The sequence below is a fragment of the Cygnus olor genome, chromosome 18 (genome assembly GCF_009769625.2).
Source record: "Cygnus olor isolate bCygOlo1 chromosome 18, bCygOlo1.pri.v2, whole genome shotgun sequence".
NCBI lineage: Eukaryota > Metazoa > Chordata > Aves > Anseriformes > Anatidae > Cygnus > Cygnus olor.
The window spans coordinates 4940082-4968076 of NC_049186.1; the positions used below are offsets into that span (position 1 = coordinate 4940082).

Sequence of the window (27995 nt, forward strand, 5' to 3'; positions counted from 1 at the left end):
TGACGCCGGGTAAAGCCGGCCGGGAGCCGGCCCAGCCCCGCCGCCGGCCGTAGCGGGGTGGCCGCGCACCTTCGGGGCGGGCTGCGGCAGGGAGGCAGCGTGGCCATGGACCTCTACCTGGCCGTGCCGCTGCTCTTCACCCTCCTGGCCCTCGTCCTGGCCTCCGTCTTTGTGAGGCTGCGGGGAACGGGAGGAGAAGGAGGAGGAGGAGGAGGAGGAGGAGGCGGGGAGAGGCTCCGGGAAGCGGGCGCCGAGGAGCCGGGCTCCGGAGCGGAGGCTGCCGAGGGGCCGGAGGCTGAGGGCGGCCGGGTGCCGGTGGAGGAGGTCGGGGCGGGCGACGAGGGGAAGGAGGCGGCCTCCGAGCGGCGGGAGGACAAGGAGAAGGAGAAGGAGGAGGCTGCAGCAGCAGCAGCAGCAGCAGAACGGGGCCCCGAGGCCGAGCCGAGCCCCGCGGAGACCGAGAGCATCCCCCGGCAGCCTCCCGCCGCCGAGCCCCGGGAGGCCGGGCAGCAGCAGCAGCAGCAGCAGCAGCAGAAGGAGGAGGAGGAGGCAGAGACCAAGGTAAGGCCGGCGCCCTGCCGAGCCTCCGCCCGGCCCCCCGACACGGGGGCTGGGGGCCGAGGAGGCCTGGGGGGGGCACGGAGGAGGCCGTGGGGGGGTTGAGGCCGCTGGGGTGAGGCCGGGGGGAGCGCTGCGGGCTGGCCTCTGCTGCCAGCATCCTCCCCACCGAGGCGCCCCCGTAAAAATAAGGGTGGGGAGGTTGACGGGGAGGTGAATTTCTGGCCGGGGGAGTCTCTCCTCTCCCCAAATCCAGCCCCGGGGAGTTATCTCCTTCCCCCAGGAGCTCATCCAGGTGCTGGGGGTGTGGGGTGATCGCTCTCTCCCCCTCCGCACCCTTTTTTCTGTGGGTTGCCCCCATCTGGTCCCTTGCAGCTTGGGGATGCCTTTTGGTGCCCAGCCGCTGTCCTTGCCAGCTCTGGGGAAGGTCTGGCCTCCCTCCTGCCTCCCTCCTGCCTCCCAGCCCCAGCAGGACGCTGCCCCCAAGCTCTGACCCCTGCTTGAACTAAGGGGGAGGCAGCGGGGGCTGCCCGCTAAATCCTCCTCCAGCCCCGGATCTTGTTTTAAAATAAAAGGGCGACCCAGCGGCCGTGGAAGGAGCGTGCGGCTTCGCTCCTGCCCACCTCGTCTGGGGCTCTGCCCTGTGCCAGGGGCTTGGCGACCAGCCCAGGGGGTCTGAGCCCTCTGCGTGCCTCCTGGGACTGCTCCTCGCCCCAAAAGGGGGAAGTGAGTAATGGGGTGGCTCACAGACCCGGGCGGGATGCTGCCCACAGCCCGCTCATGCTGCGTGCTTCGGCTGGGGAGCGCAGGCCCTGGGCGCTGGCGCCTGCTGGCTATTATTAGCAGCGTTTGTAATACTCAGTGACTGTGTCCAGGCTGCTGGGCAGCACGCAGGCGGACAGACAGCCCTCGGACAGCCTGCCAGCCCTCGCCACTGACTCACTGGATCTCCTCGGGGAAGTCCCAGTGGGCTGAGCTCTGTCCTGGGGTCTGGGGGCTGCGCCCATCTGCTGGCCCCTCGGCCCCTCCTCGCCTCCCGTTTCCTTCCCTGAGCCCCTGCGCCCTTCTCGGCTATGGGCACGGCTCTCGAGCAGCCCCCTCCTTCATCTGTCCCCCTGCAGGGCGATTTAGGGGTGCCTTTGAGCTGCTTTGTCAGGCTGGGAGCCCCCTGCCTGCCTCGAGCTGGCCAGATCCCGGCTGGGTTTGTCGGCAGGACGCAGCTGGAGCCGCTGCGGGGCCAGGGGAGCGTCCAGCGCCTTCGGAACAAGCAGGGCACCCTGGTGGGATGTATCCAGCACTCCCAGCACGCAGCTCCTCTGCCGTCTCGTTAGCTTGAGTCTTCTCAGGAATGTTTTTCCTGCCTTCTGGCTGCTCTTCAGCCCCAATTTCCTTGACCAGGCACTGCTGCAATCCTTCAGAAATGTGCTCAGCTCCTCTAGCTCTGTTCAGGCAGAGGCGGCACCGTGGGGTCTGCTCAGGGCGCGTGCGGAGGCTCCTGACCCCAGAAATGCCCCAGTGAGCCTGGCACTGGGTGACCACGGTCTTGAGGGCACTCTGCCGTGCTGCAGGTTGTGCCAGCCCCTCTTAAAGCAGACCGAAAATGGGCACAGGACCTGAGGAGGGTCCTGGCCATTTTTTTTTTTTTTTGCCTGCAAAATGATTCCTTTGCTGTAGGAGCCGGGCAGGACGAGGTGCCCTGGCCCCTGAGCTGCGTTTCTTTGGGGAAGGAGCAGGGCCAGGGGGCGGCTGCGATCTGGGCGGTGATGGAGAGCAGCAGGAAGGGGGAGGGATGCGTCCCGCTGCTGAGTAAGTGTTTGGGAGCGCTGCCCCGTGCGTGATCTCGTGGCTGCCAGCACAGCCCGGCGCAGGCTGCCAGCTTGGCGGGGGCTGGCGGTGCTGGGCAGCCGGCGGCGATGGCACGGAGCAGGGCATGCGTTCATCTCCAGCAGGCACCGCACCCGTGTGAGCGGGGAGCATCGCCCGGGGGCTGACCCCGTGGGCAGAGCAGGGCAGACCCTCCCCAGCGCTGCAGCCCCCCTGTTTTTGTGAGATGTTCCCTGCAAATGCCCTCAAAGCTGCCTTTATGCTCCTTTCCCATAAAGCCCCGTGGATGGGACTGGCCTCGGGCAGGGAGCTCGGTTGGAAAGCGCGTGCGTCGCAGGCTGCGTCTGGTGGAATCGAGCCCGTCCGTGGCTGAGCTGGGGGCTGCGGCCCCGATGTGACTCAGCAGAGGCTCCCAGACAGTTTCGGGGCTGCTCGGTTGACTCCATACAGCAGAGGGCTGCGCTCCGAGATCTTTCTTCCCTTTTCCTTTTATTTTTTTTTCTCTGTCTGCTCAGCGTGAGCTGCTCCGGGCTCCCCGCAGCCATTAAGCGCTCCGCCAAGTGCTGACGGATGAACCTGCTCGGGGTTTGCAGCGCTGGCACGTTTAATGGCCGGCTGGAGCCGTGCACCCTGCTGCCTCCTCTCCCTCCGGGGGCAGCTGCCGAGCTCTGCGTCCCTCCTGCTCCCTCCCCACGGCCCCGTGTCCTGGCCCAGGGGAGCGAGGTGCTGTGGGGGCCAGCACCATGCTCTCCATCTCCTGGGGCAGGTCCGACGGAGAACGGATCGGTGGCAGAGCAGGGGAGAGGAGCCCGGAGTCCTTGTGTCCATCAACTGCTGGTCGTGGTTCCCCTCCTCTCTGCTGGCTTCCGTCACTGAAAGAAAAAGTTAATTAGTGTGTCACTGTCTGTGCTCAGCCCCAGCTCGTTAAGTGAGGAGGCGCTGCTGCTGGAGTGTTCCCTAATGAAAAGCAGCTGGCTGCTGAATCCGCAAAAAATGACCCAAAATCTCCAATTCTCCAGTGAGTATTTCTGCCCTGCCCAGAGGCTGCTGCTCCCTGAGGGGGCCGGGTGGGCAGGACGGGGGCGCTTTGCCACCACGGGGCTGTGCACACCCCCTCTGTCCGTGCCCTGCAGGGCACGGGGGGCTTCCACCCGCCCCTAACGCCGAGCCCGAGCAGCCCTGAACACACCGGGACTGCACAAAGCGCCCAGCAGGGATCCCATTTAAATGCAAGAAGTCGGCACCTCCGGCCTCTAACGCATCCGAATCCCTTCCCCTGCCAGAGGGGGAGTGTGTCTAATTAGCCTGGCTTTAATTAGCCCCTGGGCCAGGCTGTCCCCGCAGCGAGGTGGGGAGGGATGGGGTGATGTGCTAGCCCTGCCAGGGGGACGTGGGGCCAGGTGGGCTCTCCCGAACCCACAAAACTCGGATGTGCCTGGCTCCATCCATGCTGCTAACGAACGTGCTGCAAATTGGGAAGGAGGCAGGAGGTGGCGGCCCCCCGGGGAGCCCACACGTGCTGTGCCCGTCCCTCCGACCAAGCCTGGGTACGGCTGGGGAGCTGCATAGGAGCACCCCAGGAGCTCCAGCAGCTCCACGGCCCGTCTTTCCCCGCAGCAGCGGTGCTGGGAGCGGCTTTGTGGGGTCAGGCCTCTAGAGTGCTGCCTCTCTCCGTATGGGGACGCGGCCCCGCAGCCCCCCCAGTGTTGGCAGCCCCGTGCCCCGGGGCAGGAGAGCAGCCCTGCCGCGTGGCTCAGCTGCTTCGGCTGGCAGGAGGATGGAGAGCCGCGGGGTCGGGGTGAAAGGGAGCTGCCGACAGGGCAGCCGCTTCGCTTTGCTAAACCCTGCCCGATGTCTTTTTTTTTTTTTTTTTTTTTTTTTTTTTTTTTTTTTAAGGCTTCCTCCTTTCCCTTTTCCTCCTGGCTTCTCTCTTTCTGGCTCCGGTCTGCTTTCTTTGTATTCTTTCTCTTGCAAAGTCTTGCATCAGGCTTGGATCAGAAAGTGCAGCCATAAATGGCAACGCGCAGGGCCCGGAGTTCATTCCAAGACCGTTCTCTCCCTGCTCATTGCAGCCTTGGGACCTTCCCTTTGCCCACAGTGGGGCTCTGCCTGTCCCCGTCCGGCCTGTAGACACCAGGGCTGTCCCTTTGACTGAGATAGAGGAGAAGGACCCCAGCCCGACGGCCTCCTCGTGTCCCTAACGAGAAGGGAAACCCATTTTGGGGATGGAGGGAGCGGGGAGGAAATGTCTCCGGTCAGCCAGAAATGAGCTGAAGACCGAATGAAGCTGTGATGGGGATCCCAGCCTCCTCCTGTGGCACGGAGCTGCCCCCTGAGCCTCTCCTGGAACCGCTCCCTGCTTCGGGTCGGGCTGGGAGAGGGCCCCTATGGTGGCAGAGCCATGCATGGGGTTTCTGGGGGTAGCACCAAGCTGGCACACCCGAACTGCCTTCCGGGGGGGACCGGGGCTGTGCCCAGTGCTGCCGTGCCCAAAACCTCCCTGGAGGTCCTGTCTTGGCTCCTGCTTTTGTCTGAAGCCTCCGCTCTGGGGTCAGGCTCGCGCGCAGCCGTCTGTGTGCTGGCCGTGGAAACTAAAAGGGCGAAAGCGCATTTCTGAGGAGCTAACAAATGCCTAAGCTCTAAAGCCAAGGTCTGCCACGAGCCAAGACAGCTGGATTGCCGCATTGTTATTTAAGGTAAATGACTTGTTGGGTTTTAACCCTGCCCTGGCGGGTGCTGGCTGCTCTTGGGCGAGGGCTGTGGCCGTGCGGGCTGCGTTTCTCACGGCTGCCCCCGCGATCCCATTCCCCGAGCTTGCTCCTGGCTGCCCCTGCTCGGGGTGAGCCATCCCACCTGCACATCGGTTCCCCCTCTACACGGCCAGGGTGGGCTTCCCAAAGCCGCTCTGCGAAGCAGCCAGCTCTGCAGGGGGTTTTGGGGACCGGAGCAGGCAGGGGATGTGCTGAGCCGTGCCAGGGGCCGGATCCGGCTGCCTGCAGGGGGGAGCAGCCGGGGGCCGCGGGCACGTTCCCAGCCCCGGGGCCAGGCAGCTGCTGCCCCGCGCGTCCCCTCGCCGAAGCCGGCGGCAATGCCACCTTTGTCTGGCGCGGCAGCTGGCCCGGACAGCCTGCATCAATCCTGCTCCAGGTGCTCCTGGATGTGAGCAGCCCCCCCGCAGCCCACGGTGCTTTCTGTCACCCTCTTTTTCCGCAGGGAGGCTTTCTTTTGCGGTGTATGTTTGCTGATGTGAAACTAGAGAGAGACAGGCTGGCGGTCGGAGCGCTCAGGTCTCCAAATCTCCGGCAGCTCCTGCTGCTGTCTGGCCCTGGTTTGCATTTCTCTGCTCCTTGCTGCGCTCACCCTGCGTTGCCCTGGGCTGTGCTTCGTGTAGAGGAGCCTGCCTGGAAATTCGGGGCCGGCTCCCCCGGGTGTGGTGACGCTCTCCCCTCTGCCCCGGCTGTCTGGGCTGCGGGCACGGCCGGCTCCCTGCGTGGGTTTTGTCCCTGGCCGCTGTTTTGCAAGGCTGCCCGGGGGCTGCTCCCGGCCCCGCGCTGGTATTCGGCTGCAAGGCCACCGGGACGCGGCGTTCCTGCTCCCTGCCCACGCACAGCCGCCTCCACGGGCACCGCGGTGCTGGCTCGGCTTGGGCTGGGAGGGGAAGGAAGGGCGGCTTTGCGCGGGGACCCGGGCGGGTCTGCTTCAGTGCTGCAGACCGCAGAAACCCCAGCCTGGGGGATAAGAACATTTTGGGGGGATGCTTCCCTGGGATAGAGAAGGCTGGGGAGCAGAGCTGCTCCTCTCCTCTCCCCTCCTGCCAGCCCCGAGCTGCTGCAGCAGCGTCCCGGGGTCTCCGTGCAGGTCCCCGTTTGGCGTCCCTCGCTCTGCAGCAGCCTGCTGGGGTTTAGCATCCCCAAATCCCTGCGTGAACGCGCCGTGGTCCCGGGGTGGCAGGGCCCACGGGGTGAATCCTGCCCCCTGCACTCCCCTGGGGCTTAGGGGATCCTCTCCCGGCTGGATTTGTGTGCTCGGGGTGCAGAAATGCTCCTCAGATGTGCGCCCAGGGCTGGGAGCGATGCCCGGCTTGGCCCCTTGTGCACCCCACGGGCTGCCCTTGGCAGCTGGTCGTGAGCAGACAGACAGACAGACAGGCAGACGGATATCAGAGCCAGGACTCCCTTCCCCCGTGCTGCAGGTGCTGGCATCTGCCCCTAAGCAGAAAAACGTTTGCTCTCCAGCGAGCTATCGGCTGCCACGAGCTGGGGTTCCCGGCACGGCCGTGGCACGTTGCTGTCGCCTGCCAGCTTGGCAGCCCAGGCTGCTCCCTCTCTGCTCCCATCAAATGGCGCTTCCAGAGGGTCGGGACTGAAATATTTGCCATCCCTGGAGGTCTGGGACTCCTCTTCTCCCTCGTCCTTGGCAGAGACGCAGCTCTGCAAACCCATTGGGGCAGGGGTGGTCCCCGTGGGCAGGGCCCCTGCTGCTCTCTGGGGCTGTTCCCTTAGATCCTGGGGGGTTCGGCAGCATTTGGGGGAAGAAAGGCTGCTCCCCGTGCTGGAAAACAGAAAGTACCCACGTTTCCTAATTGCTTCCACTGTTAAATGCTGAGAAATTCTCCCTTCCCAACGCCTGGGCAGGGAACAGGCTAAAAAAAACCCTTCTGGGTGGCTCCTGGGGGGTGAGGTCTGCTGGAGGGGTGGATGCGGGGTGGATGTGACCAAAACGCTGCCTGGGAGTGTCCCCGGGGCCAGGGCTGAGCATCCCCTCCCCGAGGCCGCTCCTTTGGGTGCTGCTGGCCCCCGGGGTGTCACAGCAAGTGCCCATGTTAGGAAGCGTGGCCCGAAATAGCGGTGGCTGCTGGGGGCGGGGGGCTCGGCCGTGTGTCCTTCTGGGTGGCGAGGAGAAGCGGAGTGGCCGTGAATAATGCACATTCCTCCCCGATGACAAACCAACCCGGTTCTCTGCTGCATACCACGATGGGGTGGTTTATACAAAGCCGTGCGCTGCAAACCCTGCGCGGGGTCCGTCCCGGTTTCCTTCGGGTCTCCGTCACCCCTGATTTTCCCCATGTCCCCCCTCAGGCTCCCCCCACGCTCCTTCTCCCCGTCCCATGTTCTTTGTCCTTGGTGTGTGGGCCCCGCCGCTGTGGGCCGGGGCCGGGGTGGGTGCTGAGGGTGCTGTGGGTGCCTGGGCTTGGCCCGGGGGGGTTCGCAGCCTTATCTCCAGGGCTGGCGAGGTTTCCTCCCTCCCTGCTTCCCATCTGCGTGGCTTTCTTCTGTGCATACCGCAAGCGCGAGGAATCTGGGCTTGATAAAGCTTGTTGCAGCTCGTGGGAGGCAATCCTAAAAACTTTCAGACTTGCTTTGTGTTATAAAAAAAAAAACAAAACAGCCGTGCTGTTTAATTCCTGTGCTCCAAAGCCCAGCACGAGCAGGGAGGTGCGTCCTGGGGGAACGGAGACGGCTCCTGCCGGGGTCCCAGCACAAATCCCCCGGTGCACACGCATGGGATGCCAGGGCAGGATGCTCCTTTTGCCTCTCCGTGCCCTGGAGCCAGCCCAAAACCTGCCTCCTGCGCTCCTTGGGCTATTTTTGGTGCTCGAGGGCCCGAGGGAGGAAATGACTTCAATGGCAGCCCTGTGGGCACGGGGACCAGAGCAGCCTTCCACAACACACGCATGTGCTCGCAGCCGCTGCTGCGCGACGCCGGCCCCGGTGGGCGCGTGGCTGTGCCTGGGGGCTTCTCACTGTCCCCCGTGTTAGGGGGAGGTGCTGGAGGTTTGCAGCCCAAAACCCCACTCGTGCCCAGCGAGAAGGAAGCAGGTTAATGAACACTTCTCGTTAGTGGGCATCCTTTTGCCCTCTTCCCCGAAGGAGGCAGGGGAGGAGGGCCCAGCTGCGGGCTCTCATGGCCAGGCTGAGCGTGGGTTATTTAGCGCAGTGCCTTCCCCTCACGGCTGCTCTGTCTTTTATCCCCTCCAGGAGGAAGAACCGGACTCAGAAAGTGAGAAGTTGGTGGTGAGAGAGCCGGAGGATGAGGATGGTGAGTGCCGAGGAAGTCAGCACACAGGGGAAGGCTCTGAGAGGCGGAACCCCCGAGAGCTTGGGGATGGTCTCCTTCCTCCGGGCAGTGCAGAGGAGAAGGGACCGACACCCCAAAATGAAGGGATATGTAGGGGAAGCAGGTACCGGGGTCCCCACAAACAACCCAAGGGCTCCCGTAGCCACTGTTTATTTTTATGTCCCTATTTATAAATAGCAGGGAGCAGACGAGAGCCAGGATTAGTGCCCAGAGCCAGGGTGGGCGAGAGGCAGACTCGCTCGGCTGCTCAGCCCCAGCTTTGCACCCCAGCAGCCCCTCTTTGCGTCCCCGTGGTGCCTTGGGGCAGCACGATGGAGCTGCCCCAAAAGTTCCTTGCTCCCCTCCAGGAAGATCTCCAGGAGCTTTAGTCAGAGCCGCGTTTAACTGATTAGGCAATTAGTTGATTGGAAAATGATTAATTGGCTCATTGGGGGGACAACTGCTGTGCTAAGAAAATGAAACAGATGGGGACAAGCAAAGTGTGTCCGGGGGGACTCTGCCCTGCCCAGAGGTGCTGGGACGTCCCCGAGCCCTGGTCTTTCAGGAGGGTGCGGGACATTCCCCCTTCCCTGCCCCACTTTCCACCTGCCCTTTTTAAGGCTGCGATCCCGGCTCAGGAGGATTACACCTAATGCCCCGGGGAATCCAATTTGAAGCCCGGTGCCATGCCCGTGGGGTGGGAGAAGCGCCTTCCCGGCAGGCAGGGCTGCCAGGAGATGCTTGCTGCACCCGGTTAGGTGTCCAGCTGGTAACAAGGGTGTCAGCAGGACCCAGTTTGAGGCACAAGGGCTACATCCTGCTGCACGGATGCTCGGTGACGTTGTTCCGCCAGGGTTTGCCTCTTTGGGGTCAGGGCTGTTTGGGGGCCGCATCGCTGTGCATCACCCCCAGGCGGCTGGGGCCCAGATGGAGATTGTCATCTCGGGCTCATGCCTTGCCCAGCATCCCCAAAACCCAGGATGTCTCTACGGGAACAGGCAGACGACAAGAGCATCCCGTCCCTGCTCCGTGCCATCCTGCCTGCAAGGAGGGAGCAGCAGCTGCAGAGCTCGGGGGTGCTCCCACCCCACTCACACCCCTATAAGCCCAGGGTCTCTTGCAATGCAAGCGCAGGTGAATGAGATGAAAGACAAATATTTTCTTTAACAGGATCTCCGCGAGGCTCCCCGTAAGTAGGTCACCTCGTGTTCAACTAGTGTTTTTGCCATCCCCATGGAAGCCCTGCCTGCCGTTTTGGGTTTGTTTCCTGAAGTTTGTTTCCAGTCTGCAGAGAAAATTCCTGAGCTCAGAAAACATCCAGCGGTTTCCAAAGCTGCGCACTGGCTCTCTTTTTTTTTAACCACAATATGTGGGCAGCGAGATAGGTAGCCTCCTCTCCTCCCTGTTTGCTGCTGCTTTTCTGGCGGGGTGGCAATGAAACTGCCCTTTTTTGGACAGGCCAAATCCCCAAATACAATTTTTTGGCAGAGAACCGGGTGAGGGAAATGCTTTTAATTGTCCTTGAAATCAGGCAGGCTAGACAAAGGTAATAAAATGGCTCCTGCTCTGCATCGGGGCAAGGAACAGGATGTTACACCCTGGGTTTTGTTTGTTTTTTTTGTCGTCCCCCCCAAGATCTCCCAGGGCAGAGCCAGCCGAATTTTCTTCCCGTGCACTTTTATGGCCACCCCCAGGGGCTGAGGAGCTGCAGCATTACCCGTTTCCAGCTGGCCAGGCTTGTTCGGCTGCTGGTTCGGAGGGGATTTTTCTACCGAGGGAAGTGGGATACGGCCAGGCTGAACGTGTGGGGCTGTAGGATCAGAGCATCGAGGTGCTCAGACGTTAGGGTTGGGTTAGCCAGGCCGCTCCCTGGCAGCGTTTTAGGATTAGAGAAATGCTGCGGACCAGCAAGCGACCAGATCACCAGGACTTCACGGGAAAGCTCTGCAGGGTCAGAGGAACAGAAAAGAGGGGAGGAAGCGGGATCTCTGCAGGAAGGTTGCTGCCACCGCCGTGTCACGCTCCCCACGCAGTGACCTCGCAGCGGCTGGGACACTCGGTCCCGCACCCGGCTGTGCACAGCTTGCGTTCAGCACCTCGGGTGTCCCGTCGGCAGGCTCTGACCCGAGGCTCTGACCTGCCTGTTGGCTGGGCATCCCCGAGGTCTGCGAGAGCGCCGGCGGCCGCTGCAGACACGTGGGAGCCTGCGCTTGGAGGAATCACCAAATCAAGCCCCGAAGAAAATCCTGAAGCGCTGTATTGACCAGAAAATAAAGGGAAACAACTGATGCTGAATCCTGGGAGCGAGGAAGGGAGGGGAGAGGCTGTGGGGTGGTGGTCACTGGGGCAGGGGAGACTTTCCTGGATGCGCTGCCCGCAGTAGCAGCGGTCAGGGCTGGAAGGGGCTCCCTGGGGGCCAGAGGCTACACGGGCTGGGGTTTCCTCTCCTGCCACAGAAGTCAGAGGAGTTTCACTGCTTTTGGGGTCTTGTTGGGCCCCGGAGGTATCACTCGGGATATTTGGTTTGTGGATAACGTGCAATTTTCCAGGGAGGTGCGGATAGTGAGATAATGTCTTCCTTCTGCAGACTCCTCAGACGTAGCCCCAGGGCTCCGCGGGTCTGTGGCAAGGGCAGATGTTTTGTGTGGACGTGGAAAGAGCAATGCTGGATGGATGGACGGGAGGCAGCCGGGTCTGCAGTCCTTGGGAGATAAAGGCTCGCAGATAACAGCCCGCAGCTAACCAGGAAAGGCAGCTGCCCCGAGCAGCCGCTCCTCCCGGGCTGCCCTTTGGATTGCCCTCCGCTCCCGTTGTTTTCTCCTGCGCGGGGGAAGATAAAGCAGGGAGAGGTTTTTAAAAGCAAATACTGCTCTGACAAAATCCGATTGGAGAAGGATCGGCTTTGGCTCAGAGGCCGTGAGCTCTGGTGCTAATTAGCCCGGGGCCGACGCGGGGAGGAGGAGGAGACCCCCGTGGCCTCGTCGGGTCTGCTGCTGTGACGGAGGGGCTCAGCACCAGCCGTCCTGGTGCTGTGGGGGCCGCTTGGGCTCTGCTGTTTGCACCCTGGGATGCATAGCTTGGCACCTCCTCTACTCGCCAGCTTTGCCACGAGGGCTGCAAGCTCAGGGGAGCTGCTGGGCGGCGTGACCCGCACCAGCTGTGCTTGGGGCACCGTCCCCTGAAAGGTCCCCTGGACGAGGAGGGGGAGAGAAGAGGAATGCAGGTCTGAAGAGGAGAAGCAGTAAATGCTGCGAGCTAATCAGGGCAGGATTAGCGTGTCTGGATAAGCCGGGATGGGTCTGCGAGGCTTTGAGTGCAGGCAGAGCGATAGCATGTGCTTCCCGTGCTGTAGGATTTGCGTGTCTGCTCCCAATGCAGGCGGCTCGCTCACAGCACTCCTCATGCCTGCGAAATCCCCTGGCTCTCCGCTGCAACCCCCGGCACTGCCCAGGTTTTCTGGAGGCTCTGCAGCTGCCTGCAGGAGTCTCCTGTGGTGGGGCAGCACCCGGGGTGTGTGTGGGAGCAGGGGTCAGCAGCTGGAGGGAACAAGCCCACGGGTGTCGATCGTCACTCTCGGGTGCTTTCTGGCTCACACCATGTCTTGCTCTCCTTTCTCGCCCTCTCCAGCTGCAGACGAGACGTTCTCTTTTAAATACAGTCCTGGAAAGCTGAGGGGAAACCAGTACAAGTCGATGATGACCAAAGAAGAACTCGAGGAAGAACAGAGGTACGTTGAGCTTCCTTCCTCTCCTCGCCCGACCTGGTCGGCACCCTCTTGAAGCGAGCTGGGTGTGTGCAGGCCTCTCTCTGCTCCCTCGGCAGCCTTGAGCTCAATGTCTCAGTGCTCCGCGGGTCCGGGCCTCTCCCAGCCAGGAAAACGTGGGAGCAAATAAAGTCACACCGATCGGGGAGACGAGACACTGTGGCCCTACAGACATATATCTGGAGTTGGTTGAGCTCAGACCGAATGTCCCAGCTCGTGCAAGTCAGTGTAGCTCCCCGGGCCCCGTTAGCACCTCACTGATTCCCGTCTGTTGTGGGGCTGATGGCCGACTTCTTCCCCTCCCTTTGCCCCAGGGATGGCCTCCAAGCTGAGGATGTGGGCATAGTTTAGAAATACCAGAGCAAAGTGAGTGACTGGGGAGCTTTAGAGCTCACTGTGATGGGGCTGAGACTGGGATTTGCCTGTAGCAGGCCTGGTGAGGAATTATCCATCCCACAGTCCTTGCTGAAGTTTCCTCCTGAGCTTGAGCCCTGTCCTGCGACCACAGCCAAGCTTTCCAGCTGATCATTTCCCACTTCCCAGCCTCTACAAAGAAAATCAGCCCCAGCCTTGCACCTGGAGCTGCAAAGCCCTCTCTGGACCCAGCCTGTGCTGCGGTGCTTTTGTCTGGCAGCGTGCGGGGGGAGCCCTTCAGCCCTTGGGCACCCCCAGCCCGTGCTGACCTGGAGCCTTCAAACCCCACAGCCAGGGGCTTTGCCCTACAAGCAGCCTCTGCAGCAGGCTGTGCCCTTACAGACGTGCAGCTCGTGCCCCTTCCCTTTTGGGATTGCTCAGGGGAACCGATTATTTCCCAGCGGCGGCCCAAGGCAAGCCTGGGAGATGTTCCCTCCCTCGCCATCCCGGTGAAAGGGCCGTGGGTCCTGGTGCCCGGTGGTGTCCACGTCCTGGGATGATTTGGGGGAATTTGTCAGCCCTGCAGTGCTGTGGTTTGGTACCACCGAGCCCCGCATGGAGAAGGCAAGGACGGAGGCATCGCACCTCGCCCCGGTCGGGGGCTCCCCAGCAGGCAGCACCCATCCAGATACCTGTAGGGGCTGAAACGAGCTCGCTCGGGTCCCGGAGAGGCTCAGGCGGTGTTTTAACTAGCTGACCCTATAACCCGCACCATTTCCCTGCACGTCAACCCATCTTTCCCATTACGGGGTGACTTCCCTTTCTCCCCTGGCCTCCAGGCTCCCAGTTCGTGGCTTCTCCTGCCTCGTGGCCGTGCTGGGAGCAGACCTGCAAAGGCTGTGCGCTCTGGTGTCAGCAGCAGAAACCAGCCCGGGCTGCCTCTGCATTGCTGGCGTCAGGGGAAATGTTTGCTCTCTTCCTTTTGCTCTCTTTATCACGCCTGAAGCACCCAACGTGTCCGACACTAAGCAGGGCTGTGAGCGTGTTGTGTTTCCACTCGGGGAGGGCGATGGTGGAACGGGCTGAGTGAATGCGATTGAAGCCCTGGGGGCTCCATGGGAATTGCTTTTCAGGATCCTGTAGGCACCGATACAAAAATCTGCCACTAAAGGCAAATTCAAACCCTGTGCACAGCGGCTCCATCCAACCAGCTGAGCAATCATCGCTCGGGGTGTCAAGGATGGGAATCCTGCAGGGTTGGTTCCCCTGTGGCACAAATGCTCCTGCTGCCGCCCGTGGTGCTGGGGACGTTGGCTGGGGACAGCAGTGGGGCTGGGATTTTGTATTCTGGACCAAAGGACGGGCTCCAGGGGGTGGCAGACCCTTCCCAGGCACGTGGGACCTGCCAGGCATCGCTGCTCACGTCCGTCCGTAGTGGTCCCAGGGCAGGACCGTGCACCTGGGACTGACAGACGCTGCCTGGGCGTTGGGGTCCTATAGGATCTCGCAGCATCTTTCCACCTTAGGGCCCTTGCAGCTTGTTTCCCTACCGCTCCCTTATTTTCTCGTCTCTCTTCTATATTTCTGTTGTTCGTTTCTTTCAGGCAGCTTTGTGATATTTTTTTTTCATTTCTTTTTTCCTGTCTCGCTATGTCGCTGGCTTATTTTCTCTCCCCCCCAAATCTTCACTGTGGCATCAAGCAGCTTCTCATTTCAGGCCTCGCAGGTGGTGCAAGGGGACAGGGCTGCTGCCAGGTAAGGTCCCGGGCGAGCCGAGGGCAGCGGCTCAGCCCCGTCCTGCACCTTCCTCCCTCGGCAGCCCTGTCCCTCTCCCTGTCTCCACGCACCCCACGCTCTCCCGCACCCCGACCGTGCTGCCGACCCGCTGTGACCCAGGTTTGCCACCTTTATGTTGCAGGATTGAGCTGACCTCTGATCTCACATCCCTGTAGCAAGTACCTTAGGTCCTCGGCCACAAACATTCTTGCAAACCTTTTTGGTAAGGACGCGCCGTTTCTTAGAGGTAGTGGTACCACTGGTAACAGCTGCTAATGTGTTTTTTTTGCTTTGGGGTTTCTTTTCTTTGGGTTTTTGGGGGGAGGGTTTGTTTCTGACTGCAGTTGACTGCCTGTCCCCCCTCCATCCCCACCTCTTCCCCCTTCCCTCCTCATAACAGATTAATGAGCCCGCTCCCCTCTGCCTCCATCTCGCCTTCCATGAGCTCCAAAGGGATCAGGACCAGGACTTTGGGTTCGGGTTCTCGCCTTTTCCAGCCTGGATGCCACATCAGACATCCCACCACCACTTCTGTTCCCTGATTTGGAAATTTAGGGCTGCTGGGCGAGCTGGTAGTTAGTCCTAGGGCACGGAGCTGGAGCTGGGGTGCTGCTAGGCCCCCCGTTTCCCCAGGGACCAGCAGGGACCTGTGAGAAGCAGCTTGTAAGCAACATCCCCAAAAAGCAGGTGGGTTCCCCAGGCCCCCGTAAGGCTACCTGTTGTCATTTTGCTTGTCATAGCCCATGAGTCTTAATGTGGGGACACCTGATTTTGGAGATGCCGTTGAATTACTTCCTTTTCTAGGCAGGAGAGAGCAGGCAAGCAGTGGAATGGGTTGTTTAACCGAAAACCCACTTCTGCTCTAATCCACATCCCTCCAGAAGCTGCAGTTATCTCGCCTACTGTTCACTGGAGTCTTGTGGCTTCAGTCTGGTGCTAAATCTGTACTCGAAGGGGAAGGAATGTGACCTTTATGGAGCGATGCAACTTCCTGCTTTTGGGTACTTCGGTCTTAAAAAACAGAGGGTCTCCTCGGTAAGGGAGGACGGTAACTGCTGCTGACGAACACATCTGCTTGGGTGCTGGCCGTGCTCGGCCACACCTGGTGGGTTGGTAGGGCTTTTCAAACAGAGGCACGTAGCGTTTGTTCCCCTGGGGGAGAAAAACAGTCTGGGCAGGAAGGGGAAGAGTGCAGGGGAAGGATGCAGCCTTTGGTCGAGGCAGCGCAGCGTGTTTCCCAAATCTTTCTGTGCTGCACCTGAGGCTTTTGGCCATCGATTGCCAAGTGGAGCTGCCGTGGGGCAAAGCACGGGTTGGACTCGATGATCCTTATGGGTCCCTTCCAGCTCGGGATATTCTGTGGTGCGGGATGGGATGTGGGGCTCGAGCAGTGCAGCCTCTGCCCGTCTGCTGGCCTGGCTGGGCACCTTGTGCACATGCAGGAGGAAGAGGAAGGGCTCCACGGTGTGCTGCAGGGCCTGGCTCACGTGGATGGACTGCAGTGGTCTCTGCCAGCTGCTTTTCAACCCTCCCCTGAGCTAGAAAGACGTTAGTGGGGTTGTTTTTGCAGTTAGGAGTATGGTCAGGGCTGTGCTGAGCAGCGACAGCTGCGACGAGGCTTCGCTTTTAATAGAAGAGAAAACAATCGGGGGAACAACTCCCTTGGGTTTTTGTTTTCGGTTCTGTCTTTCCACAAGGCAGAGCAGGTCCTGGCAAAGTCCTGGTTGGCCTCGGTGATGCCGAGAGGTTGAGCTGCCTGCGCTCTGTCCTTGCTGCTCTTCCCTCGGTGTGTAGGCTGGAAAAAGGAGATCGGATCCCATGTGATGGTCCATGGAAAGGTCTCTCCTTTATTCTCTCTTGTATCTCAGGTTTAGGGAGAGGTGGGGTGGAAAGCCAGAGGCTGTCCCCTGGCCCCCCCAGGCACAGAGGTGAAGCTCTGGGTCCCGCAGTGACATTTCCCAGTCAGTCAGCTTCCCCAGCCAGCACGAAGCCACCGAGACGCTTCTCACTGCCGCGTGGGCTGCAGCACCAGGCAGAGGCTGTGCGTGTGCTCCCTGCGTGCTCGGATGAAATGTTTGTGGTTTTGTGTAACCCTAAGCAGCGCTGGGAGAGGAGTGGAGAGGGGAAAGTCAGAAACAGGACAGGAAAGCCCCTGACCCCGCAGGGCCCAGCTGTGAGCAGGAGGGCATCTGCAGAGCTGGACAAAACCCTGTCCCACCAGCCCACAACGCTCTGGATCCCCTCGAGCAAGGTCCGAGTGAATGGCACCAAATTGCTCAGACTGCGCTCGTGGGTGGGGCAGGTGAACCCCCCAAACACAGTCCAGCCTCTGTAAGACTTGAGGAGAAGGCAGGGAGAGCTGCCTGGTTTCCTTTGCTAGGTTCCCACCATCAGCTCACCCTCCTAGGAGCAGGTTCTCCTCCTGCCCTCCTGGCCAGCCATGGGTGGGCCGAGGAGACTCTGCTTGAATTAGGACGCTGCTAGACTGAAGCCTAGGGCTCAACTGCAAATTGGAATTCAAGCAAGGGGAATCGGATGGCTGTAAATCTCACCCTTGGTGCTTTTCTTGGTGGTAATTTAGCAATGGAAACCTGGCTTCTCCCCAGCTGGGTTCAGAGTGCTTCTTGGTTATGAGGCACTGAACAAAGCCAGGCTTGGAGCCTGCAGCAAGTCAGGGGGCCCAGCCAGAGCCTGGCTCCAGGGAAAGGCAGAGAGGAGAGGAGAGACTAGGGATGCAGCTGTGGCTTTAGGCAGAGCCATGCCAAAGTTCAGTTGTGAACCAGACAATGCTTGCAGCTATGACTGCGGAGCACGTAAGGGCAGGAAGCAGCTGCAGGGGTTTAGCTGATGGACCTTGACCTATTTCGAACACCTCCACTCCCGGCCCTCCAGAAAGAAGGGGGTGGACTGATCTGGGGGAGGCTGTATTTCAGGAGAACTCCATCGGCATCTGTCCCTGTCCACCCCCTGCATTGCCATCACATAGCCCTGGCTCACTCGCTTGCTCCCCTCTCTACAGCATGGGATCTGGGCCTCTTTCTCCTTCCTTCTCCTCTGCCAACCCTCACCCCCAGCCCAGCAGCTTTGCTGTCCTTTCCCGTCCAGCATGGTGCTTCTTTTGTATGAGGGTCGCCGGTAAGTTTGGGCTTGCTTTGGGTTTTTATTATTTGTTTGCTCTTCATCTTCTGCAGCACGATAGTCGTCCTGGGCCGAGGGAGGAGGAGGAGGAGTGGCAAGGGGCTGCAAAGACCAGGGCTGTGGGACTCTGCTCACGGCAGGCTGGTCACCGCTTCACTGCGGCCACCAACCTCGGGGATGGCACTGGCTATGGGCAAGGCTGCCTCCAGCCCCAAAACACCCATCGCCTGCCTCTTGGAGGAAAGGGACAGGTGTACTTTGGGGTGCCCAGCGAGCTCCCCTGCTTCCGATGCTCCCCCGTTGGTGCCAGGCTGTGCTGGTGCGAGGAGCGATCTGGTGGCCCAGCAGTTCTCTGCCTCCAGCAGGTCCCTAGGGAACATGTCCTCTGGCCTACGAGATGGCAGTGGAGTTGAGCTCTGGCCCTATTTATAGAGCATCGGCTTGAGTCACAAGTCCCCGGCAGCTTTAACCACGGAGCAGCTCGGGGTGCCTCCCTCGGAAATGCAGGGGAAGGAGAGGCCTGGAGGCCCCTTCCCCATCCCCTCCTCTCCCATCCCAGAGGGGAAACTTTTCCAAGCTCCCCCGCAGCCTTTGCAGGGTGTGAGTCTCCGACCCTGCCATGGGATGAGCTTTCAGACCAGACTTTTCAGACTTTTCAGACTTTTCAGACCAGACCAACTCTGCTTTGAGCTCCCAGGGCTTTCCTTGCGGCTCAGGTCCTGAATTGTCCCAGCTTATGGCTGCTTCTCCGCATCTCCCTCACCCGGCGCTCCCAACTTGTCTTCATTTGCTTCTGCTTAATCCCGCGCGGATCTGTCTGCTAACCCTCTGGGGGCCTGGGACTGCCTCTCCTGCCGCACTGAGGGCTGCGGGGCAGCTGGGCACAGCACCAGGCTGGGTGTGAGCTGCCAGACCAAGCTGGAGCAGCGACGCCGAGGGATGGAGGGAAGCGCAGGCTGCCCCATCCGTAGCTCTCCTCGCTGCTGCAGCGTTGGCTGGAGGGGCCCAGGAGAAATGCAGGTGCTTCTGGATGGGCAGACAACTAAAGGAGGTGATCACGGCCTCTGAGCCGAGCTGGCAGAGCCTGAGCCACCTTCCTGGCTGTGGCTGGGAAGCATAGGAGGCTTCTGCCTTGAAACAGCGGTGAGCAAGGGCAGCCTGGCTGGCGGCACAGTCCCCGACCCCACAAACTCCTCGCCAGCCCCCGTCCTTGAGGTGCTGGGACCTGTGCTCCCTGATCCCGCAGGCTCTGGCAGCCTCGGCTGCTTCCCTGGTGTTCCTGAGGAGCAGCAGGTACTTCCCGAGGTCCTGTGTACCTTCTGGCTTTTTTGTCCCGCAGGAGGAATTTCAGATTTGTGTTGATAAAATCTCCCTTTGGTACCTTTCACTCTCTCACTCTTTTCTAAGCACTGTCTGTCTCCTTTTTCTGCTGTAATGTCCTCTTTCCATATTTTACCTGTTGGCTGAAGCAACAGGCCCACAATTTTGGGACCACTGGGAAAGCTTAGATTTAGTATGGCCTTTCTCGTATTCTTCCTGCCATGCTGTGACCCTGGACAAGATTGGGGTATGATCACTACCAGAAATAAGATGGTAGCTATCCCAAGGGTAGAGACGTGGGAAGTGGTGGTGATGGGACCATCCAGTAGCAAGATGGGGGGGGGAAATGCCTGCGGACAGCTTGGCCTCCCACTGCCAGGCCTGCCCAGTGCCTGGGGCCTTTCCTCACTGCTCTCGATCCTCCAAGGTCAGTCATAGCTTTGGGGTGAGAAGAGCCCAAAACCACCTTGCTAGCTGCCCTCCCTGCCAGCATTTCAGGCCAGAGGACCGATGTTCCTGACAAGTCGAGTACCAGTTCCCCGGCCAGGGAAAGGAGCTGGGAATGCTCCATGCTTCTGAAAACCAGCTTTCTGAGGGAAACTCTTCCTGAAAAGGGTGCAAGCAATTCCCAGAGGTGTTCAGAGCAAGATGTTCTGGGATCTTCTCCTTGGAGTGCAAGGGCCGCTTTGGAGAGCTCTGGTCTGTGGACGGGCTCCAGGATTTCCTGACCTGCTGTGGATTTTGCACACATGAGGGATAAACACACATGGGGATGCCACCAGCCTGCCCTGCTTGTCAGTGCTGGGATGCTGTCTGCTCTCTAAGGCAAGAAGTCCGTGCCCTTGTGCCAGTGCCACTGCTGAGCTGGAGTGAGGGGACCGCTTCTGAGGCCGTCGGAGTGACGCTCGGTTTCCATCTGTGCTGGAGATGCTGATGTCAGACTGCAGAGGAACTGCGAGCCGGGCAAAAAGAAAGGAAGGCTCCAGGGCTCTGAACTCCCCACCGGAACGTCCTTCCCATGTCCCCAGCAGCAGAGGCCAGTTACCTCATGCTTCCTGCACTGGTGGTCAACCTCATGCTCCAGCGTTCCCACCTCACTGTCTCTTCCCTGGGAAGGAGACCCCAAGAGACTGCCAGCTCAGATGTGACACCTGGGGGTCTCAGCATGCTGCCTCCAGCTGCTCTGGTGAGAAGGATGTCGGGGCTGTTGTATGACTCCCTGCTACCTCGTTCCTCCCATGGAGATGTTGCCCCAAGCCCCTCATAGCTCAGAAGTGTGGTCATCGAGCTCCTGGACCTTCCTTACAACCACAGACCTTCCCTTGTCTGAGCTTCTTGTTCTCCAGGTGTTCTTTGCATGTGACCATGTCCAGCTGACAAAAAGTACAATTTTATATTACATTTAAATATGGGCTTCTAGCAAAAGCAGAACCTAACCTGGCTTGACTGATGTGCTGCTGGGGGAACGCACGCTGGCCTGACTGATTTCACCATCTGAGGCAAATGGAAAGGAGGGAAGAGCCCAGGATAAGCAACGGCTCAGCCTCCATCCCAAGATAATTAAGTCTCTTAGACTCCAGGGCAGCAATGCCAGAGCTTCTCAGCCTGGGGGTTACGTGGCTTTGATGTCCCTGGTGATGGACTGCCTCGTGCTCTTTAATCCCCCTCCCAGCTCGCTCCAGGAGCAGACAGGGGTATCCCTGTTGTGCAATGGGGAATTCACGACTTTGACAGACACCCTCAGCAAGTTCATGCTTGGTTTAAGATCTCAACCCAGCTGTCTGCCTGGCCCTGTCCTGGAGGTGAGTATCCCTGCGGAGTGGATGCAACCGATCCCCAGCCGCTCTCCCTGACATCCTCCATCCCTCCCCGCTCCAACGGCGGCATGCTGGAGGGGACTTCTCCCTCTGGCCCCAGTGGCAACGAGCTTATGCCCTCATGTGTGAAATCTGATTATGCTTGCGTGGCTTGAGCGGGATGATCTGATCCTCAGCGCTGTGAATCCCACAGAGCGATTATCCACTCCGGAGAATTTCCTTTCTTTGTCCTAATGGGCCAGCCACTGAGCCTCCCCAGCACTGCCTGAGTAACCCTGGATCCCCGTGAGGCTTCAGCCTACATCTCCCAGCCAGGATCCGGGTCGACGATTGCACTTGCAAGGCAGCTGGAAAGTGGAACCTTTGGCGGAAGAGTAGGGAAGAAATGAGGCTGCAACTCGCCTTCCTGCTCCGGGTGTCAGGAGCTGGTGACTTCTGAATGAGACTCAGGCGTTAGGGACCATGAATCCTACTGAATTCAGGGGAATTAGGCTGGGGTACATCCGCGTGTTTGTAAGTGCAAGGTAATGTGCATTGTGGCTTCCTCAGCACAGGTCTCTGTGGCTGTGGGGAGCTCCCCAGCCTCCAGCCGGGTGTTTCTTGTTTTGGATGGTGGGCCATGAGAGATGCTCGGGCACTCAGGGCAGAGCATCTGAAGGGTTCAAGCTAAGAACAAAGGACCAAATTCTTTTAGCCCTGCTCTGCTAACAACATGCTGCAAGACCTTGGGGAGCGCCTGAATGTCCCATCCATAAAACATATCAAATAAACTCACTCTCCTTCCCTGAGACATTGGGAGAACTTCCCAACAAGGAAGCCCCATGGCCTGCAGAGTCTGTTTTTTGGTGGTTTTGCTTCCTTTCCTTGTTCAGGCACATCAGTAGGAAGATCAAGAAAGGTCGACCCACTCAGGCACACTGCCCTGTGAGACCAGTACTTGATCCTGGCTCATCTGGTTGCAGGTAGGAGGAGGAATCAGAGCTGCTCAAGTGTGCCAGCAGCCCAAGGGGGCTCTGCACAAGACAGTGAGGCAGTAATCCCTGGAGCTAACGAAACTTTCCAAGTAGCTGGGCTTTTCCAGCTCTCATCAGTAGGTCAGAAAGGTTGTAATTTAGATTTGGTGCCAGACGAGAGGATTGACACTCCTTTGACTGGGTTTCAGCTATCCTGCTGCAGTTGATGAAGCGATGTGCCTCCTTAGGGCCATGAGGTTTGCAAACAGTGGCTTGCTGCCCCCAAAAGGGGGAAGCTGACTTGCCTTTCCCCCCAAACACACACTGAGTTATCCCCCTGCTCATTTATGTGAATAATAATGAACCAACCTGAGGGGTGAAATGACTGAATTGATTTCTCTTCTCTCCCTGTTTCTCTTTGCAGAACTGAAGACTATATGAAGTTGTCCCTAGCCTCCTCCTAAAGGCATCCCTTGGCATCTTTAAAGGCTTGAGAGAAATACCAAAACCAACCAAACACACCCATAAGAGAAATCCATAAGCCCTCAAAACTTGGCATCCCCTCTTGGTCTGAAGTTGAGTTCTTCAAAAAACTCCTGTGGTATCAAGTTTGAGGAGATCCTGTTGTGTGGCTCCAGGGACTGGGGCTGGGCCCAGGGAGTGACTTGAGTTGTGTTTGTGGGGCTGGGATGTCCTAGGAGATGAACCTTTTTTCCCTCTCCCTCAAACAGAACCCAAATCGGATACCAAATTTGCAGCAAGTCCATTAGCTGTGTTCATCACCGTGTGTTAGCCCTGCCGTGAAACCTGTGTTGTTCGTTTAGAGGGGTGTGTGAACCATAGCTCTTCTCCCAGACCAGCCTGTACCTTATACCAGACCATAAAGCTGTTTCTTCCCAGAGCCAAACTCCTCCTCTTTATTGCTGGGGGGTGGGAGCTGCCTAGGATTTCAGACATACAACATTGCTCTATTTGAAGGACAAAGCGGGGTCAAAGTGAGGGAGGGAAGATGGTAGCTGGACCGACTCAAATCTTGCTTCTGTAGTGCTTTTAGCAGAGAGCTGATCTTGTAGGTAGAGGGAAGACTCGAGAAGGGATGAGGATTGATAGTTTAGCTGTTCTGTTTGTGGTGGAGGTTTAGGAGACCACGCTTTGGCTGCTGTTGATAATCTGGATTCACACTTCCCTACTCTGGTCCCCAGGGGGAGAGATCTGAGGAGGTAGCTACGGTGTCATGGGGTCCCTCTGGCTCAGGATGAGACTGAGGGGCGTCCTGGAAGAGACACCCTCCCTGTTCCTCTGCCCACTTGCTGTTCCATTGCCCTCTTCTCTTGCTAGCCCCGTGGTTTGTCCATGGGAGCCAGAACTCAGAACCCCCCCTCAGCTCTGTCACGTACAGGAGATGTGTTTGGCTGGGGGCATTTACCTGCTTCAGGCATAGCGGGTTTCAAATCAAACCCTGCTGGTTTGCGAGAGCGAGAAGAGGGTCCCAGTTCTCTAGCGATGTTGTAGGAACACCAGGCTGGCTGGGGATGTGTCCTTCAAAGTTTCTCCCTCACTGCAAGACAAGAGCCTCTTGGCTAAAACTGCAAACATATCAGAAACCCAACAGGCTGCTTTTTTTTTTTTTCTTCTTTTTTTTTTTTTTTTCTTTTTAATTCCTATGCAGACAATACTTGAAACCTTGTACACAGTTGTCCTTTCCAGCGCCTGGGGTTGGCAAACTCTTAATAAAAGGGCTCATTTAAAGAACAGCAGGAGACTTCAGCTTTAGAAGAGGCTGGGCTGCCCCTTCCCAGCCAACAACTGCAAGCGTGCTCAGTGGGTTGCGTATGAGTTTAGGCACACCCAGACCCTCTGCTTCAACATCCCTCTAGTACGACCGCTGTCTCCCTTCGGTGCTGGCTGGCTGACTGTGTCCCAAGCACCCAACTATGCAAAGAATGCCTTATATACGTTGTGTTTAAGTTACATGGCAATATCTACATCGAGCAAAGTCTATAGTCGAGTCCAGGTTTTTTGCTAGTGGCGGCAAGTCAAACCATTTCTTCAATTCAAATGGCTGTCTGGGTATTTTTTACTTTTGTTTGTTTTGTTTGTTTGTTTTCTATCTGATGGTGGCTCTTATACAAAGGACTGTAATTGTAGTGGCTTGAATCTGTAAAAATTGCCTTTGTTTGGTCCAATAAACCTTTGAATAGTTTATTTGGTTTGTGCTTGTTCTCCCTGCCTCCAGCAGCTTGTAACTTCTCCCTCAAGAGATTTGTGTTGAAAATCTGGATTTTAGGTTAGAGGTACATTCTGCTTTTTCATGCCTTTTACCCCAGAAGTGATTCCACTGACTTCAACAGGAATAGAGTCGGGCCAGTGGTGAAAGTCAGGGATTTTCTCCTGTTTCTGCTGGAGCAGCACAGTGTTGCAGTAGGATCCTGGTTTTGTTTGGCTGTAGAGCAATTAGCAAAATTCTCACATGCAGAGCTCTGCCCAGGATTTCAGCTGCTGTGAACACAGATGCCCAGCACTTCCTGAAACATAAATCTCATTTAATATGCCTCTGGCTAACTGTCCCAAAACTTCGGCTAATTGTGAAAGTTTTGGACCGAAATGTCTAAAGGAGCCTAAGGGAGTTAAGTATGCAAATTCAATTCCCTATCAAGAATTTGGCTGCTTTGAAAATCCTTAATTATTCTGTCAGCAATAAGTAAAATCCTGTTTTACCTCTTGAATCCAAGTAGCTTTGAGGACAGCACTTACGGAAAGAATGATTTTACTCGTGAATGGGGTAGGTTTGGTCTGAAATCGTCAAGAAAATACAACCCGGAACACTACAAGGTTGTTTTACAAGGTCGCCTTTGATAGGAGAAGCTCCTTTTTGAAATCAGTTTCATGTTTTTGATGCCTTTCTCTTCTTTCCCAGGCTCTTATCTCTCCTTATCTTTGTTTTGCTCTCCCTTTGTTTTAGATTATGCAGTACAGTACCAGCTCTTTTTTAATTTCTGTTTTCACATGCACAGCCATGATATTTAAAGCCAAGGGGATAGCAAAACGCACTGATGTTGTGTTTAAAAAAACAAGTGGGTATTGCCTGTGATCTTGATTTTAGAGGCGGGGAGACAAAGAAACGGGGCTTTGGGGAGCTGAGGGTTTCAGTAGTGTTAATGCCTGTGAAATAATAAGCGAGGGGTGCAGACCTGTGTGGAGCATTCCCAGCTGGCATGCATTTCCGACATGTGAGGCAAAGATGTGTATTGAATTTCTCCACATCAGAATGGAAATGTGCCCTCTAGTGCTCAGCGGTGATCTAAAACAAAATATTGATCGCTAACGACTGTGCTTCCCTTCATCTGGTCTGGAAAGTGCACTCGGATGTATTTCATGTGAGTGCAAAAATATACAGAAGAGCCAGACAAATCCAGGTGCTTGAAAGCCTGTGAGCAGAGCTTTCTTGACCGGAAGATCCCACGTCATTATCAGGATATGTTTGGCCTTGGGACAATTGCATTTTAATTGTAATAGTATGTAATTGGCAAATGAGCTTCCTCTTGCCAGGATCCGTTTTCTTCCTGCCCTGCCTGCAGCAGTGGTGCTGGGAAGACAGCCAGCTGCTCCTGCTGGGGCTTAGCCTCGGAGAGGGGAAAACGCAGAGCCCCACTCATCAGGAGCTCAGCGCACGAAGGCTCCTCTGCCCTTTCCCAATGGCCTTCTTCCATTGATCTTGTTCCTGGTGCGGTTGCTTCTGATGTGTTGATGCTGCGCTCTCTTCTTTCTAGCAAAGGTTGTGTCCTAGTTTCGCCTGTCAATACATATTTGTACTGCTCCTGTTACGGCAACAGCTTGTCTACATACGACTTGCAGGGAGACTACCCCAGGTTGACTAATGACATGAATTTAAGTGGATTAATTACAGTGTATTAAAGCTTTATGCAGAAAACTGGCTGTGGCGGGGACAAAGGACTCTTGACAGGACAACCATGTGGAAGTAAAAGCCAGAGGCTGCATTTCCAGCCCAGGGGAGGACTGATGATGTTGAAGACACAGGAGGAGCTGGGATTGCAGGAAATCTGTGCTCTGAGTTGCCATTGCTGAATTGTGACCCCACAGTCCTGCAGGGACAAAATGAGCCTTGAAGTAACAGAAATTTCTTCTCCCTCATTACAACCTAAAGCACCACAACTTCCTTAATTGTTTTAATCTCACACAGCAGAGTCAGGTAGGAGGTGTGCTAGGCAGTGCTGCAATCTGATCTCGATCCTACAGGAGTCTGGTAGTGAGAACGTACCAGCCCAGATCAGAGCCACAGTGCACATTCATTTTGACCTAAAAAGTGATTTTGTAGACAGTTGCATTAATTCATGATGTACTTGAGAACACGATATTCCTGTACAGCCCACCCTTTTGTATTTCTAGGCAATGATCAGTAGATGAATGAACAATATAAACTCTCTTATAAAGATTAAAGATTCCTCAGGTAAAGCACTGTGTCTGACAGATACCAATCTTTGTGCTGCAGGACATAAAACAATGGTTAACTTCTTCAGGTTAGGCAAAAATCAGGATATGATTTTTTTTTATTTTATTTTTATGGGGAGCAGGAAGTTAATCATAAACTATGGGACTTTCTAGGGTTGTAAATCTAAGCTAGATGGTCTACTGGTCAGACTCTGCCCACGGAGGAATCACCTTTTTGCTGTACTGACTACATGAGTCCATCTCATTTTTGACAGTGGCAGATGAACCCTTGAATCTAAGCAGATTTTATCTATGATCTTACCTTCCAGGGGCTGATTAAAGTCATGTCCACCCTGGAAGGCAGTCTAGACTCTAGTTTTAAGGTAGGGTATACATTTTAAATTTGATGGTTATTCCTGAATTACTCTGTATCTGCATACTCTCATTACACAATGAAAGGACTATGCTGATAAAGCTTAATGCAGCTTTGCTATAGGGTCTGCTACAGCAGGACATAGTGGCCTTACAAAATTCGACATGTGGAGTTAACCTGGTACTTTGAGCATAAATAAGCCCTAAGAAACTCCAAAGCTGGTGCTAAAGCAGTCAGTTTCATCTCCACATATAAAGAACCAAAGAGAGATGTGCAATATAATTGGATAGCTGGGAGGGTGGTGGAAGAACCAGAGGCAATCCCTTTCTCATCTCACAGGGGCAGGTTTCCTGCTGTCAGCAGGGCTTGTAAAATGACCCACGTTTGGTTTCATGTTTCATTTGACCATGGTGTGCTTGCTCAAACTGCGTGCTGGGGACTGGCTATTCCTACTTCTCCTTTTCTTGTTGACAGGGTTCAGAGAGAGCAGCTGGCTGCCATCTTCAGGCTCATGAAGGAAAAAAGTGACACATTTGGAGAGATGTCTGAAGGAGACATGAAGGAGCAGCTTAGACTGTATGATATATAACCCTGTAGCCAGTGAAGACTATGCCCAGAAGTCATCTTGGCCATTATTATGCAGGACACTGGAGATTATAGTACTATAAACATGTTTCAGTAGTTATTTTGCATTTCCAGGTTGTTTTGCAAATCTGTATAGGTCTATAATATGTATTTTTAAAGACTTGCATTTTTTCACCCTTTTCATTGTTTTTTCTTGAGGAACTATCATGGCATTTTCATCTCATATAGAGATTTTACCTCTTTCTGGCTGGGCCATATGTCTCAGTCATAGAAAGCAGTTAAACTTGCAACTTTTTCCTGGTCATGCTTTGTAAGAATGAATTTTCAAACCTAGTCATTAATTGGTTTGAGACCTGAAAGAAGCCAAAGATGATAGAAGAGCAGATTTAAAATGGGTGAAAAGAATAGAATCATAGAACAATTTGTGTTGGAAGAACAAAAGGAGGTCTGTAGTTCAGCCTCCTGCTCAAAGCAGTATCAGCTATGGGATCAGGCCAGGTTACTCAGGGCTTTATCCTGTTGGGTCTTGAAAACCTCCATGGATGGAGACTGCACAACCTCTCTTGGCAGAGAGGCTTTCAATTCTACAGTTAGAAAGGAAATAGCCAAAGACAAAGCATTAATGCTCTGATTAGATGTGAGCTGCCATTCCATCTCCTTGAAAGGAATACTTCATCCTCCTTCACACTGGATTTTTGAAACAAATCCAAGACGATTCCGGCTGACCCCGTTGAGCTCATCTTCATGCCTGTGAAAACTGCAGCTAGCTTCAGCCTGGAAGCAAAAACATCTCTTCGCCTCTTGACTCTGGTAAAAGCAGTACAGAAAGGTGGCTGACACTTTTAGAAGAACGATTGTGTCAAACTCAGATCCTATTCTCCTAATGTAAAAATTATGTGGGAAACTATGTACTTAGGAAACCTCTGTGAACTTATCAAGTATTTTGAACAGTTTTGACCAAACCTTGGTGGTTTGGACAGAGTAAATCAGTGAGCATTCCTAACTTAAACTGAATGTCTTCTTGTGTA

At 56.6% G+C, this 27995-nt stretch overlaps 1 protein-coding gene across 3 annotated transcripts; it reads left to right on the plus strand.

Moving 5' to 3' along the window:
* MXRA7 (matrix remodeling associated 7) lies at positions 1-27976 on the plus strand. Of its 3 annotated transcripts, none has more exons than XM_040530107.1 (5): positions 3-561; positions 8361-8421; positions 12067-12166; positions 14475-14555; positions 26857-27059. In XM_040530107.1, exons 1-4 carry the CDS (start codon positions 106-108, stop codon positions 14506-14508), a joined length of 651 nt encoding a protein of 216 aa, XP_040386041.1. In that variant the 5' UTR covers positions 3-105; the 3' UTR covers positions 14509-14555; positions 26857-27059. The 3 variants fall into 3 exon arrangements, with proteins under 3 accessions (XP_040386039.1, XP_040386041.1, XP_040386040.1); XM_040530106.1 differs by lacking the exon at positions 26857-27059 and adding an exon at positions 21985-23765; XM_040530105.1 differs by lacking the exon at positions 14475-14555 and having other exon boundaries at positions 1-561; positions 26857-27976.
* Positions 27977-27995: the final 19 nt, after the last annotated feature.

What these genes read in the sequence shown, in the direction of transcription:
- MXRA7 (XM_040530105.1), top strand. Translation starts at nt 106, where the DNA reads ATGGACCTCTACCTGGCCGTGCCGCTGCTCTTCACCCTCCTGGCCCTC. An exon ending in AGGAGGAGGCAGAGACCAAG is followed by an intron (nt 562 to 8,360) that starts GTAAGGCCGGCG and finishes TATCCCCTCCAG; the next exon opens with GAGGAAGAACCGGACTCAGA. An exon ending in GAACTCGAGGAAGAACAGAG is followed by an intron (nt 12,167 to 26,856) that starts GTACGTTGAGCT and finishes TCTTGTTGACAG; the next exon opens with GGTTCAGAGAGAGCAGCTGG.